Source organism: Durio zibethinus, chromosome 25 (genome assembly GCF_047325235.1).
Source record: "Durio zibethinus cultivar Kanyao isolate XHJ-2024 chromosome 25, ASM4732523v1, whole genome shotgun sequence".
Lineage (NCBI taxonomy): Eukaryota > Viridiplantae > Streptophyta > Magnoliopsida > Malvales > Malvaceae > Durio > Durio zibethinus.
This window is the reverse complement of record NC_143186.1, coordinates 12288882-12305602: the sequence shown is the minus strand read 5'-3', so window position 1 is coordinate 12305602 and position 16721 is coordinate 12288882. Positions and strand designations below refer to the sequence as shown.

General features: G+C 30.4%; 1 protein-coding gene across 2 annotated transcripts; it reads left to right on the top strand.

Annotated features, from left to right (window-relative positions):
- Positions 1-1305: 1305 nt before the first annotated feature.
- Positions 1306-13856, top strand: LOC111275963 (putative leucine-rich repeat receptor-like serine/threonine-protein kinase At3g14840). Of its 2 annotated transcripts, none has more exons than XM_089754158.1 (24): positions 1306-1527; positions 1637-1808; positions 5412-5483; positions 5627-5695; positions 5993-6064; positions 6183-6254; positions 6493-6564; positions 6674-6748; positions 6831-6899; positions 7013-7084; positions 7180-7251; positions 7692-7757; positions 8164-8229; positions 8527-8586; positions 8686-8721; positions 8827-8870; positions 9664-10037; positions 10372-10570; positions 11240-11386; positions 11608-11726; positions 11843-12053; positions 12225-12462; positions 12797-12947; positions 13253-13856. In XM_089754158.1, the coding sequence occupies exons 1-24, from the start codon at positions 1437-1439 to the stop codon at positions 13649-13651; spliced, it is 3018 nt and encodes a 1005-aa protein (XP_089610284.1). In that variant the 5' UTR covers positions 1306-1436; the 3' UTR covers positions 13652-13856. The 2 variants fall into 2 exon arrangements, with proteins under 2 accessions (XP_089610284.1, XP_089610285.1); XM_089754159.1 differs by having other exon boundaries at positions 5627-5712.
- Positions 13857-16721: the final 2865 nt, after the last annotated feature.

Genomic DNA, 16721 nt, shown 5'->3' with positions numbered 1-16721 from the left:
GTCTTTTTTTTTTCTTAATCAGTTGATAGTAATATTTAAAAGAATCATTATAAATCATAAAATTATTAATTTATAATAGTCATTTAATTAAATATTATCATGAAATGTCATATATCGGTGTTTATGAGTCGGGTCGAGTTGGTTTATATTTGATATTAATAATTTATATATTTATCAAAACTCAATTCGACACAAAATTTTGGATCTTAAAAGTTTTCTAAACCAGACCCAAATTAAAAAAATAAATTTCAAACCAACCTATTAAACTTAATTCATATAACAAAAAATTTAAAAAGTATGATCAAATTAAATTCAATGGGATTATATTTAATTCACATAAATATAAAAAATAAAAATTATATATTTTATTAAACTTAATTGTTATTTTTATATCAATTTTATTTTTACTAAGTTTAATAAATATATATATAATTTTTATTTTATATATATAAATTAATTTATATATAATTTACATATATATAAATAAATAATTTATATATATTTGAATTTGGATCGGGTTGAGCTTGAACTCTAAATTTTTTTAAAACTCAATCTTAAATTTAAATAAGTTTAAAAATTGTACTTAAACCCATTTAATGAATTTTAATTTTTTGTCTAAATCCATTTAAAACTTGAATGGACATTTAGATTTTGATAAATATTTCAACTCTTGAATAAATCTAGCATATATACAAGCTTACAAATGTAAATTCATTTTTATAGGTTTTTACATTTCACTAACAATGTATACATATCATGATATCCAATTATTTTTTATATGCTTTAAATATATTATTTTCTAATCATAAATAGAGAAAAAAAAAAAAAGAAATTTTGACCTCGACTTTAAAAAGAGAATAAATGCATATATCTAGCAACCATATTTGACTGAAATGATTGGGTGTAATTTTCATTTTTAATTGCCCCGGACTAACAATAGTTGCAATTACGTTGAATGTGATTTTTTACATTTTCTCATCACTTGATATATATATATATATATATATATATATATCTAAGAAGATAATATTCTTGAGGACAAGTACGTACAAACCATTAAATAAAGGAAACTGGATTTCAAATTCCATTATTATATATATGGGACCTTTTTTCATTAAATTTTCATGCGTGATATTTATACAACTTCTAACTATACGACAACATTTTTGTTTGGTAAGTCATACAAACAACCAATCACAGTATAATATGCAATTGACTTGTCTCTTATCTCAAACCAACAAGTGTGCACACCTTCACCCTTTCTCTTTTTCTGTATAAGGCGGCCAAAATAATTTTCTTCTTCTTGCCTTTATTTCATTTCATAGAAACTTCGACTTTCATATTCATGTTTATTAAAACCCAATCTTTCATGCCATTTTTTCTTCATTCAAAAGGAGCAAAGGAGATCTTCAGTTCCTCTTCAACGACATTCCAAGATGTTCTTTCCTCAACTTGTTTTTGCTTCAATGTTCATTGCTTGTTGCCTTACAACTTTTTCATTAGGAGCTACACTTGCAAGTGATGAAGGTAATTAATCAAAGTAATCTAGAGATAAAGAACTTGGCTTAATTCTTTTTTTCTTTTTTATTTTCTTGTAATTTTCACCCTTTTTTTTGTTATATATTTGTATGTATAGTGGAAGCTTTGAAAAGCATAGGTAAGACATTGGGGAAGACAAACTGGAACTTTGATATTGATCCATGCAGTCGACACCGGAGTTGGGAAGAAGAACCCAAATCTAATTATGATAATAATGTTACCTGTGATTGCTCCTTCGACAATAACAACACCTGCCATGTCGTCCGCATGTAAGCATCTCTCTCTTCAAATGAATTTTTTTCGTCCAAGTTTATTAATTGTCGAACAAACTTATCAGCATGGTAGGAGGAAGGAACCCAGTCATAAAAGACAGTTGTGACGCTGTGGGAATTCCTTCCACCACGTGTCAAAAGGATCTTTAAATGTCTTCATGTATTATTATAAGTTATTATTGATAAAGTAATTGAAAAAAAGGTTAATCCTTAATTTGTTTTATAAGGTATGCAGTATATAGATGCTAATAGATATATAATAATTGTAAGTTATTGTTTAATTAATAAAATTTCAATTTAATTTGAATCCAAAAAATTAATTACTCTAAGGTAATGGGTCAAACAATCAATAACTTCGTAAGTTGTATGTATAAAAAGAAGATTTAAACTTTTAATTCATAAGAAACAAAAACAACAAATAAATAATTGTTTTAAAAAAAGCATCTTTTTTTTTTCCTTTGAAATTGCATTAAAAGAAATTAGTTATTATATTACGAATATTTATGGTCTCAAGGAAAATATTTCAGAATCGAGGCTATTGGTGGCCCTAGCTAGTCGTACAACGCGAACTGATTGTGCCGGGAAGCCTTTGGCATTGGTTCTCAATCAAATGATTAGAGTTGAAAAAAAGAGGATTTGAAAGATACTCTTTGCTTAAGAAATTAAACATTAATTAATTGAGTTAAATATTGATATGTATCATAAAAAAATTAAAACGATAATATATTTACAGAAAAAAAATTTTTTGTAAACAGAAATTTGCTGGTTAATCTTCTATATATTATCTGATAGATAATTTTTTTAAAAAATTTATAAACAGAAATAAAAGATTGACAAGGGTATTTTTTGTTATATTAATTTTTAATTATTTTAATTAAAAATGTTAGTAGAGTTAAAAATTTTTTTAATCTAAACCAGTTCGAGAATCAGATTAATAGATGACTTAGTTTGAGATATTATTTAAGTAATAAAAATATTTATATTTAATTTTAAAATATATTTTAAAATATGAAAATATTATTATTTTAATAATTTAAAAATATTTGGGCTTGTTAAATCCAATGGACCACCTCTTTGACAAAAAATTAGAAAGGTTGGCAGAGCTTGATTTGATTTGTGGATAGGTTTACTTAGTCTGTTTTTTATTTATCTCAAAATAACATATTTTTTTATATGATTTTGTCATAGAGAAGTAATTCTTAATTATCATCTTATAAATCACGTTTTTTTTTTAATTTAAAACTTTTTAAATTATAATTGTTGAAGTGTCTCCTAAGAAACCTCAAAATCATATGTTGAGAAAGTAATAGAATTAAAATGTTTATCCGGATAATTCAGTTAATTTTAAATTGAATTATCTAAAATTAAATTAAATTATTTTATTTTTATTAATTTAATCAAATTTATTAATTTTAAAAATTAATCTATAACTTTAATTCAATCGATTCGTTTAATTTTTTTAGTTAATCAAATAATAAATACATTTAAATTAAATTATATTTTAAACTCTTAATTTTTCACATTTTAAATAAATTAAATAAAATTACCTAATAAAATATTCAATAATCAAAAGATTATATTAAAAACTTTAACAATTTCTGAAATAAAATGATTAATTTCATATATTTTTTTATTTTATATTTAAATTATATTATATTTTGGTTAAAATTTTAATTAATTTAATTTTTACATCGAATTAATCAAAAACTAAAATTCTTTCAAAATTATTTTTGTTAATTAATTGATTAATCAAATTAAATCGGTTCAATCAGTTAATTTTGTTAAAATTGAATTATAAACATCCTAAATAAGATTACTTGTTTAAAGTTTTTGTTGAGAAGGAAAAAAATAATTTTGATAGTTATAATTAATAAAATGCAAGCACATATAACATTCAAACTATACAACCTTAAGTAAGCTAATGTTTCTAAAAGGAAACCAAAGGAAAATGGAGGAAGAAAAAAAGGAGGATGAAGAAGAGAATAGGTACTTGTTATTTGAATTCGTAAAGAAAAATGAAAAGAAAAGTCCCTTAATCAAAATACAAATTAAAGATTATTAACATAAAATATTAAAAATTTATATTTGATATATTAATAGTATATATATTTTATACACCATCAATTTACTAGATGTGATCATCTTATCAATAAACAAATTTAAAATTTTAGAAGTTCTTAAAAATAAATATCTTTATATTTTAATTATTTAGGTTAAAAATAATTTATTCTATTTTTTACATAAAACTTAATCACATGTAAAACTTTTATATTGAATTTGACTCAAATCAACTAAATGAATTTGGATATCAAGGCCCATTTGGAAGCCATTGAGGGGTTAGTGCGGCACAGTTGAAGCCACTTTTTGGCATCAATCACACTGATACTTCATTAGGCATTTTTTCAGTGTGGCATGGTTGAATAATTTCATTGCTAGCACTTTTAGTTGACAATTGGAGAGGGAACCTTCCGGTGGCCAACTGGGGTGTTTTTTCTCATTTTTATTCCCAATTGTTATCATATTTTAATACTTTTATTTTTCTTTAATTTAAGAAATTATGAAATAAATTTTTTTAATTTAATGTAAAAATGAATTTTATTATATAATTGAATAATAAAATAACAAAAATTATTATTTTAAGAATTAAAAATATTATTTTTTTTATAATTTAAAATTTTTATTATATATAAATTTTAATATAATATCTTTAATTATAATTTCATTTCTCATCATAATTCAATTCATCATCACTGCTACATTCATATCTAAATACATATTTTAATCAATTTTAATTTTATTATTATAATAACCAATTTCATCTTCATCATTATTTTCAATTTAATCGTCTATCCAAATATACTCTTTTAACTCTTTCAAATTTTGTTGAATGAAAAAAAGATAACATTTAAAATCGCAAATAATTACGACTAGTAATACCGCAATAAGAAAAGGGAAAATCTAGGGTTGATTTAAACTCCTTAATCCAAAAGAAAATGGGAAATCCTTACCACCATGACCCGTCTCAACCACAACTAGCCACCGCTGTTCGGCTTTCAACTGCCATTAATGGAGCAGTGAAAGCTCTTGGATTATAGCCTTTGATTTACAGCACCCAACGGAGTATTATATAGGTCTATACTGATAATCTTAAAAGATTTTTAAAATAGTTTCTTGTTATATGGTAATTGGTAAGATTATCATGGAAGAAGAAAAAGACCGCCAAGGAGAGGCCATCGGTACGCGGAGCCTTCATCATCACTAAAATTTCTGAGTCTGTTGATGAAATAAATTAAGAGGCTTGAGTTAAAAAAAAAAAAAAAAAAAAAACCCTAATCAATTAAAAAACTAATTAATAGATTTTTTTATTTAATTAGGTAATTAAAATTTAAAATATTTCTTTTGAAAGACCTTTAAAGTTCAATCTTTGTTCATTAATGATGAGTCACTCTTGATTAATTGATAGTGTATTGTCAATGTATTAAACATACATCTAATTTTCAATTGTAAAGAATTCAACTTTTTAGAAATTGGTATTGATATGTTAATAGTAATATACAATTTTAAGCAGCATAACCCAAACCTTGGTTTATGTTGAAACAGATTGCTCAAGGGACAAAATCTATCAGGCACTCTCCCACCAGAATTGGTCAGCCTCCCTTTCCTCCAAGAAATGCAAGTACCTTCCCATACTTCTTTTCAAGACCTACAGCTTAATGCGCTTATCATCTTAATTTACCTCAATTCATTAACTATATATCTTTATTTCTTTTTATGACTGACAATATTTAATTTGTTGTTTTGAACTCTTCTTACAGAGACCTCACGCGCAACTATCTTAATGGCACCATTCCACCTGAATGGGGTTCTATGCAACTCGTCAACATGTATGTTTTTTTCATGTGTATGTATGTATGTATGCATGGATGCATGCATAGCATCTCTATCACCTTCCATATGAATTCAAACATAGCTAGACAACTATTATAGCAATAGACAATACACTTTTTATTTCAAATTGAATGTTCATTTTTTGTTTTTTTTTTTTTTTGATGTTTCATAGTTATATATATATACACACACACACACACACACACACACACACACACAGAGACACAGTATTTTGGTAGCAGGATTAATTCTTTAATTCCCTGATTTTTGGATACATAAACGCATTGTTGCAGAACCCTTCTTGGAAATCGTTTAACAGGTTCAATCCCAGAAGAGCTGGCGAACCTAAGCAATCTTACTAGCTTGTGAGTTGCTTTATAGCAAGTTCTCTCATATATTTATCATCTCATTTTGACAAATGTTCAGAAGAATATTTGTTTTAAATGTCTAACGCATTAATATTATTTTTTGAAAATTGTGTAGAGTCCTTGAGCACAATAACTTTTCAGGAAATTTGCCACCAGCCCTTGGGAATCTATCCAAGATTGAGAGACTGTGAGATTCCCTTCCTCTTCAAATTCTATCAGAACTTCATTTCATTGTGTAGGATTTTACTTATTATATAAAGTGATTGAATTTGTTTAAATCTTTCATTTATCTACTAGAATATCACTATATATTGGTTTGAATCATTTCCTTATCCCCGCATGATTTACAGGAGATTATTGTTTTTCTTATGTTTGATTTAATATCTGCTTTCCTCTTGGTATTGTTAATGTTGCTGGCTTTGCAGGTTTCTTAATTCCAACAATTTTACTGGAGAATTGCCTGAAACATTTGCTAAGCTGACTACATTGAAGGAGTTGTAAGCTTCTAATGTTCTTCTCTACATGTCATTCAGAATTGATATTATATATTTTTATATGCTCAAATTGGTTACTACACTGGTTATGATAATTTTGTTTTCTCGACAGTCGAATTAGTGACAACAACTTCGCAGGAAATATTCCCGAGTTCATATTCCGGAATTGGACAAAACTCGAAACAATGTGAGAACTTTAATTACTTTTTCTCATTAGAAATATTGTGTTGTATCAATCTTTTAAATGAATCCAACTTTGGCAATGACAGATATATGGAGGCAAGTGGTTTGAGTGGGCCAATTCCAACCATTGGTTCTTTAGAAAATTTAAAATACATGTAAGCAAAGGATCTTAGATATCGAAGATTTCAGTACATATAACATGGGATATTGTCATATTTGTTGTTCGATCATTTTTGTTGTTTGTTGGATATTGGTTTATACTTTACAGAATAATTAGTGACTTGAATGGAGGTGAAGCACGTTTTCCACAACTTAGTGATTTGCCTAAATTGGAGAGACTGTAAGTAAAACTCTGCAATAAGGCAGAGATTGATGGAAGTTCTGAGATTTATTTTCACTAACTAAATTAATGGAATATTTGTGATCATATTACAGGATGTTGAGGAGTTGCAATCTCGTTGGAGAGCTACCTGATTCTCTTGGGGCATTGACAACAGTGAAGATCTTGTGAGTAAAAGACGTGGTCTCTTCCTTTTTATTTATTTATTTTTATAAAGGAAGCCGTATTACGAGGATAAGAGTTGGAGTTACAGATGAGGATAAGAGTAGGAGTTACAGAATTTGAACTCTGGACCTGATGTCATTTTTTATAATTGAGTATATGAATCAACTGAATTAATCTCTAGTTCCTAGTTTCTTTCTTTAATGGAGGAAAAGCTCTCTTTCAATTTTGTTTCAGCCTATCTCTCTTGTTTTGATGAAGTATGATGTTCTTTTTGGGTAATGTTATTTTTTGATTACATAAAATGTTCTTGTAGTTTTAAGTTCTAACTTGTATTAGGACATAATTTAGTTGTGAATTTTAATGCTTTGTTCTAAGAAAATAATTGAGAAATTTTTCAGAGACAGCATAGGGTTTTAATACCCTTATATAAATTTTCTTGCAGAGATCTCAGCTTCAACAGACTCAGTGGGGAAATTCCAAGTCTTTCCGAACTTAATTTGGATCAAATGTAAGGATATGATTTAACTTTCTTTTTCTTTTATGTTTTTTTTTTGTACAGTGGATTCAACGGGAAAGATTTTGCAGGAGCTGCTGAGGTTAAAACCCCAGCCCTGCAGGAGTTCCACTTCCACCCTAGCGGCAGTGGGTGAACCATGAATTTTCTACAGCAAAGTGCAAACACCCATTTTTAGTGGTGGAAAACAAAGTTTAAGCTGATTCTATGAATATAATCATCTAATTAATTGTGTGAATCATGCAATAGATCTTCTAAAGCACTCTTGTTCCTATGTCAGGGGATGGATAAATGCACTTCTTTCATTATCCTCAGATTTGTCATTACAACTGATAAACCTTCCTGATAAGTTTAGTGCAGAAATATCTAATTGCAGAAACTTCATGATTTCTTTTATCAGGTTTTTAACTGAAAACAACTTTACGGGAGCAGTCCCTCAATGGATAAGGGACTCAAAAGAAAAAATGTGAGATTCTCTTCCTAATGTTCAATTACATTAATTATATGCTCAAGAAATTTGATCATTCATAACACTTTTTCAAATAACCAAAATGAAGTTTGATGCTTCAATTTACAAGGTGCAACTTGTAAAGTTAAGTGCTACGGCATAAATTTTAGTCCAGCTTTAGCTATAGCATGTGGCCTCAAAAAACTTTATTGCACAAAAGGAATTAGATATCAATTTATTGTATTTTATGATAGAATCGAAGTGAAATTCATTACCGATTAATTAAACTAATATTCTGAACTATTCTATTTGCAGGGATCTCTCATATAACAACTTCACAAGCACAGGTGTTTCAAGCTGCCAACAAAGTGACCTGTACGAACGTTCTCATCTAAGTTTGTTTTTTGGGTTTTTGTTTGTGTTTGGATCTTTCATATAATAGCTATAGTTATATAATGTTCTTATTGTCTGTAGGAACTTGTTTGCAAGCACTTCAAGGATCTATAACTCGTAAGTGTCAAGACAACAATCATTAAACTTTCATATCTTTGACAGACTGCCGTTTTGCTGTTATAATGCCTAACTTTTTTGTGGGATTTATGATTGTTTTACCAGTGGAATTGTTTCATGTTTGCGAAGCGTTAACTGTCCCACGGAACGTAAGTAGAAATTCATATACTTCTTAACATTGGTAGATTCTCATAATGGCTCACATTTTCTCTATAATTCTTTGCTGTATTTATCTTTCAACTTTTTGTTTGATATTCAGGGAACAAAGGGTCTAACATTTATAAGTAATAAAAGGTCTTCAATTCACTCTGGTTACCATCTAAATGCTATGATGCTAGTGTCATAGAGTATTATAATTTTCATAAAAAATTTGTGATATACCTGGCATGTTTCCTGAGGAACTTAAAGAAGTTCGGGGTCTTTTTTCTTATGTAACTTCATTAAAAAATACATACTGCATACTTCAGAATATTCTCTCCTTTTCTGTAAAAAATACTGATCTTTCTGCAAATGCTCTAGCCTATGTTGCTATACCAAGTACTTGACTCATTTGAGATTGACAATTGGCAGTTGAGAACCACTATCTGTTTAACCTGTGCTTAGCTGTCTCCTTAGTCTTTTTAACCTTGTGTCGCAATCATCTGGAGGAGATTTTACAGATAAGCACTTTGTAGATTGGAAAGATGAATGAAAAAATGATTAAGTTGCTTTCCATTTTCTGGGAGACAAAAAAAGAGAGAATTTAAATTACTTTAAATTTCCTGAATTCCAGTGTCCTCTTCCCCTCTCCCCATCCCTCTGCCTATAAAAAAAGTAAAGAAAAAAGGAGGATGAATAGTATGAGAAAGGCTTAGTAACCTTTTTCTTGTTTTCTATGTGACTCATTCATTCTGTTTGTATTTTCCTCCAATACTTATTGAACTGTTGTTTTTTAAACCTCAGCTTTGCACTATCTTTATATAAACAGTGGAGGGAGAAGTGCAACTGTTAATGGTAAAACCTACGAAGATGATTATGATAGAGCTGGGCCTTCAACATTTTTCCGAAGTACAAGTTATTGGGCATTTAGCAACACCGGTATTTTTTTGGATGACAATCGGCCCGATGACATCTATGTTTTGGAAAATACACAGCTTTCTACGAGTGCTGGTGAACTGTACAGAAATGCACGACTTTCACCTAGCTCTTTGACTTACTATGCATTCTGTCTGGACAATGCAACATACACAGTAAACCTCCATTTTGCAGAGATACAGTTCACAGATGGTCAAAATTATAGCAGTTTAGGGAGGCGGATATTTGATATTTACATTCAGGTATTGCACTATTATTCTCCTTACAAAGTTCTGACATTAGAGAAACTTCAAAACTTTCACATTCTGCTTGATTTGAGCTAGTAAAGGAGCTTCAGCCTTACATGGATTCAAATCCAATCCCTGGTCAGGGGAGGTGACCACCAGATCACAAGCAGGACTAGGGCCACAATTCTGCCAATACTGCAGTATTGCACTGTGGTTTGTTATGATTTGTGGCACAGAATCAGGGATTGGATTTCAATCCTTATTATGGCCAATCAACTTGAAATTTCTAGTATCCTTTACAACATGCGACTGCATAGAAAGTTTGGACAAATGGAGTGGGTAATTGCAGGGAAAGCAGGAGCTGAAGGATTTCAATATTAAGGATGAAGCAGGTGGGGCTGGCAAACCAATTGTGAAAAATTTTACTGCAAATGTGACTGATGGTACTCTGGAGATCCGTTTGCGTTGGGCTGGAAAAGGGACAAAATCTATTCCCGTGAGAGGAGTTTACGGTCCTCTTATCTCAGCAATATCTGTTATTGATCCTGGTAGGTTGCCAACTGGAAGATTCTTATTGTCTCTAATTGTTGCAAGCTCCCTTATCTTGTTCAAAACCATGCTATTTTAATGGCTTTGTCATATATTAAATAAAGGTAGGAAATTTCATTTTAGATCATGCTACTTGCGCTCCTTAAGATTCTAGGAATTCTACTTGTTGAAACTTTTACTTCTTTTGTCTTGTACATCATTTTCACCTAAGTCCTTTTATTATCATAAGGTTATATAATGTGTTTATTTTTGTTTCATCTTTTTATTCGAGATTTTGTTTGGGATAATGAATTAATTCTAGTATTCAAGAAAGTGTCTCAGTATTTGATGAATTTAATTCAGATGCTATTGGATTTTACTTTTTGTCATCTGATAATGAGTTTGATGGAGAAATTTCAAATTGAGACCACCCTAGAGGAGAGTTGTGTCCTTGTGACAAATTTACAGGAGTTCAGGCTGGAATGGTTGTTTCCATAGCTTTTCTATATAGAGTTTCCTTAATTCTTCATGGACAAGTTAGGCTGGACCCTGTTACTTTCTTTTCATTTTTTATTTTCTCAGTCACACCTATATATTTCTCCATTATTTCCAATTAAGTTGAATTATGCTTTCAACCAACAGTGCCATCTCATCTTGCAACTAAATTCTACAAAATTTTCTTCAACCAGGTTATAGACCTCCATCAGAAAATGGGGGTGGTATCGCTGCAGGCGTGGTGGTTGGTATTGTGGCTGGAGCAGTATTTGCTACTGTCCTGATTGTGGGCATCCTTTGGTGGAATGGCTGTTTAAGACGGAAGAGTACGTTGGAACAAGGTATTTGGAGAGAAATCAATATCTCTGTTACTTCCGAGCTGTGTGAGCTTGTTGACATGAAATGATAGTGTAATAATATATTACTAGGACATGAATCTACCCTTTCCCCATCTAACAATTTTGGGAAGAAATAGGGAACATAGTCTATGTCCATAGGAATCCAGAGATTTTAGAAGCTATATCATAAATATGTTTCTTATTTAGCCTAGCTTCTTGAACAGATCTAAAAGGTATAGAATTGCAGACCAGTTCCTTTACCTTAAGGCAAATACAAGCTGCTACAAACAATTTTGATGCTACTAATAAGATTGGAGAAGGTGGTTTTGGTCCCGTTTACAAGGTATCACGTGCAACGCAATCAATCTTCTGATTCTTTGCATTGTGACCATTCTTACTGCTGCACTTACTCCAGGTACTTTGTCGTTGATTGAACCTGGTAATGTTTTTCAAATGCAGGGCATTCTGGCAGATGGTACAGTAATTGCTGTTAAGCAGCTATCAGCTAGATCAAAGCAAGGAAATCGTGAGTTTGTGACTGAGATTGGCATGATTTCAGCTCTACAACATCCTCATCTAGTAAAGTTGTATGGATGTTGCATTGATGGAAATCAATTGATGCTCATATACGAGTACTTGGAAAACAACAGCCTTGCTCGTGCATTGTTTGGTAGATCTCGTCCACAACATACTTTGACACCCTTTGTTATTAACTAGATTCATGAGCAAGCGCACACATGTACACACACCCAAATTAAGACCTGTGGATGCTTGTTATAAATAATGTACGAATAGATGTATGGTTAGTATATCTGAGCTTCTCTTTATTTGGTTATTAAAGGCCCAGAAGAATTTCGGTTGAAACTGGACTGGCCAACAAGACGGAAGATCTGCATTGGTATAGCGAGAGGTTTAGCTTATCTCCATGAAGAATCAAGGTTGAAGATTGTTCATAGAGACATTAAGGCAACCAATGTGTTGCTTGATAAGAATCTAAACCCTAAAATATCTGACTTTGGCTTGGCCAAGCTGGATGAAGAGGACAATACCCACATTAGCACCCGAATTGCTGGAACTTAGTAAGTCTCAGTTCATATTGATTGTCAGTGTGTTCCTTTTCTTCATTTATATGCCTTTTTGTTTTTCTCAAATGCCAATGAATGAATGTTAGAAAATTTCCCAGAATACATATATAATGCACAAATACACAGAAATTTGCTTGTATGTATATTCATTTTCACTGTTAACAAATATTTGACAGTACATAAATTTCTAGGTTAAGTGGTTTCCAATGCAATCCACCAAGATAAGTGTGTTAATGACTGCAATACTGTTCTTTTTTATATATACAAATGCCTAACACAAACAACAAAAAAAACAAGCTGTATTTAATTGATCTTCTTAACTTTGCAGTGGCTATATGGCTCCTGAATATGCAATGCACGGTCATTTAACTGACAAAGCAGATGTATATAGTTTTGGGATTGTGGCCCTTGAAATTGTTAGTGGCAAGTGCAACACTAAAACCAGGTCAAAGGAAGAACCTTTCTATCTCCTTGATTGGGTAACTGAGCTCTTATTCTTTCCTCTATTGTTTATCCATGTTGATATGCTGTCTTACCAAAAATAAATGAGAGAGGCCTGTTAAATGACCAATCTGACTACTATCATGCTTGTAGAACAGAAGGATTGAGTTATTGAATATTGCCTGCTGCATAATCATTAAATGAGGGAGTTTTACTGTTTTGGGATTGCAGTTCACTGGAAATATTGATGTTTCATTCCTATTATAGCAAATGGAGATTATGCATTTGTCAGTTTTGACTATAAAATGAATCTTAGTGTGGAAATTGAATCTTGTGTTTCTAGGCTCATGTTGTGAAGGAGAAAGGGAACATATTGGATTTAGTTGATCCAAGAATAGGCTCTGATTGCAACGTAGACGAGGTGATGGCAATGATCAATGTAGCTTTCCTATGCACAAATCGTACTGCTGCAGCTAGGCCTTCCATGTCTTCTGTGGTGAGCATGCTTGAAGGCAGGGCTGCTGTTCAGGAGTTCTTTACTGATTCAAGTATTTCTGCAAATGAGTTGAATGTTGAGGCTATGAAAAAGTTATACCAGAAACTTGAAGAAAATAATGCAGATTACAGCCAGACAAGGAGTATGTTAGCGGATGGGCCATGGACTTCTTCTACATCTGCTGCTGATCTCTATCCAGTCAATTTGACTTCTGGTTATTGGCAGAATAGAGATTCAACAAATTAAGAAAATTGTCTGATTAACAGTAGGGAAACCTACGAGTCAGACAACGTACATTTTTCTTGTTTACCTTAATTCCCCCCACGGTTAGCACTATTTCTTTCTTTCAAAATTTGGATTACTGTATTTATGCAGTTGCAAAGGATAATAATCAGTGTGATTTGAAAATTTGTACATTTCAAGAGAAAATAAATCAAAACAATTTGTCCTTTGACTGATGTCATTTTTACTTAAAGCTAATAACACAAAACTATGATTCATGTCCGTATTTTGTTTCAATTTCCAGATAGGATAGGCAACAGAGCTAGTGTCAGGAGGAACAGGATTCCTATACTAGCACATAGTTGCCAGCAGGTCTTAATCAATTCCAGATTTCATGGCTGTTACTTCTTCCACGCTTACCCTTTGCAGTCTTTTTTGATGACTCTTTGATGGAGTATGCTTAAGAATTCTATAGCAGTTTTTGGCCAGGGGACTAATGATTCCACATTGGTGATACAATAGTAATCAGCATTCACTAACAACCATTGCTGTTCTTTTCATTGGAACCATTGTAACATCTGGTGCACTTGTGCACAACACTGTTATCTTGTTAAACATTACTTCATTTATCGTATTCGTCTCTAGGAAATTTCTTGAAGTTTCAACCACCCTGTTACACTTGAAGACAACAGAAAGAGGATTAGTGAGAGAGCATAATCACGTCTCCTGGTATTTGAGTCACCATTCTTCCGGCCTACAAGGCAGAGAGCTTGTCCATTTCTTAGCTATGCTTACTAACCCCTTATAGAATTTGAATAAGGTTTGTTCAGTTCATTCATAGCATGTCAATCACATCTCCAAATTCAGAGAATGAAGAGACAATTCATTTCATTTTTAAGAATTTTTTTCCTTTCCACAAACATGAAAAATGCAACAGCAGCAGCTGCAGCATGAATTCATTTAAAATTGCTGTCAGTCAGTCCATCTATGTCAATTCTTTTCAAGAAATCATTGTCAATGACCTTTCATGAATTTGTTATTGCATGGAAACCAAACAAAAGAGGCTATAAAGGGGTTCATTACAGCTGTTGCTTCCATGAAATAAGTAATCCAGAGACATCTCAAATTTCTACTTTATTATATTATTTATTTTTCAAGCAAACAAGAACAACACAAAAAAATGAATCAGAAGAGTAAAAGCAAGAAAAGTTTAACTTATTCAGCAAACTTGTAAGTTGTAAGTTGTAACCAATCATGGTTACAAAACAACGAGGTTTTGTCTTGTCTGCAAAAAGTCTTAGAGAGTCCAACTGCAAAGAGAAGCCAAAAACATAACAAAATTGTTGAAGAATTTTCCAAAATGTTATGTTCTTTGTTTGGTTATCGGCTAGGATTTCTTGCATCAACAAAATATATATATTTTGGTCCCAAGTTTGTTAACCGGCAGTTTTTCAAGTTTTAGGATTCAGGAGTGATCCAAGTCCATACTGAGATGAACTTTTACCTTTTTTTTTTTTATTTAAGATTGTCCGAATTTAAATTTTAATATCTGAAACTAAAAATTCAGTTCTCTATCAACAATACACGGCCAACAGTACACAGGCAGTTGGCAACTTTTGCCACTTTGAAAGGTGTTTTTACTTGCAAAAGAAGAAACAGTTGGGAGAAAAGAAAAGAAAAGGCAGTTTATGGGAGCTTTTGTCTAACAAAAACTAGAACTAATTTTGAGAAAACTCTAAAATAGATAGCTTTTTGGAGAACAAGTTCTTAAAGGTCCCATGTAACAATTTCTGGAAAGAGTAGGATGATTGCCAAGTTTAATAATTGTTTGTTTTTGTTTTTTGCCTTCTCACGTTTGTTTAGAAGGGCCAAGCACGAACCAATAGTTAGGAACCACATCAAATTTGTCTCACATGAATATTTCTTCTATTTGTTTTTATCTTGCTTTTATTTATTTTTTATTATTATTTTATTCATCAGAGTTTTTAAATTTCATTAACAAAACTTTTTTTTTTTATTTATTGTTGAGGCTATCAAGTATTAAATCTTGATCATTACGGGTGTTTGATAAAACCATCTAAAATTTAAAATCATTGAAAATTAAAATTTTTAATGGTTTTATTTGTCAATGATTTGATAAATCATTTTTAAAATCCACTTAATTGAAGATTTTCAATGAAAAATATTGAAAATGCTAAGTAATTTTTAGCTACTTAATTTATTAAGTCAATTTTAGTTAAGAAAAAAATTATTTAATTACATTAATCTTTTTTTTAAAAACTATTTATCCTTTTCCATCTAACTTTTACTAAGTAAAAATAATTACAAAATCATATTATTTTATAAAATATTAGAAAATTACAAAATATTTAATTTTCAGTCTCATAAATTTAACACTTAAAAATTTTAAAATTAAAAATTCAATACTTAATCATAAATGTTTAATTTATTCATTTCATCAAATAACATTAAATCCAACACTTTACAAATCACATGATGAGTTCTTTTATTTATCATATTAATTCATTCATTATTTTAAATATCTATTTTATATATTTTTAATATATATAAAATGTATTAAGAGTGAAATTACACCAACTCAATTAAAGAATTTATCATTTCTTTTAGCATTTGAAAATGTGTGCTTGTCATGTGCCCTTTAACGTAACTTTTAAATGGCCTTAAATTTGTGCTCTAAACCTCCTTTTCCGAAACCACTAAAATCCTTTAAATATATTAAGTTTAGAAAATGGAACTAACTGCCAAGTATAAGAGACAGAATCATGTGTCACTCCTTCTGCAAGAGAAAAATTACAGGCCTGTGACACTATTACTCGGGACCCACAAAAAAATTATGGTCTTAAGGAAATTCCTGTCATCTTCTAATCTGTTCTTTATTGCACAGTATTAATCTTACCATAGTGGTCCTAATGTATCAGCTACCGCCCTATCGCTCTTAAGATGCTTTTGGATTGAAACGTGCATTTGACACGGAGGTGATATAAGAAAAAAAAAATTAAAAAATTAAAAAATAATTTTAAATTATAATATTTCATTCTATTTTAATTTTTTATTTGATTTAAATTAAATTTAA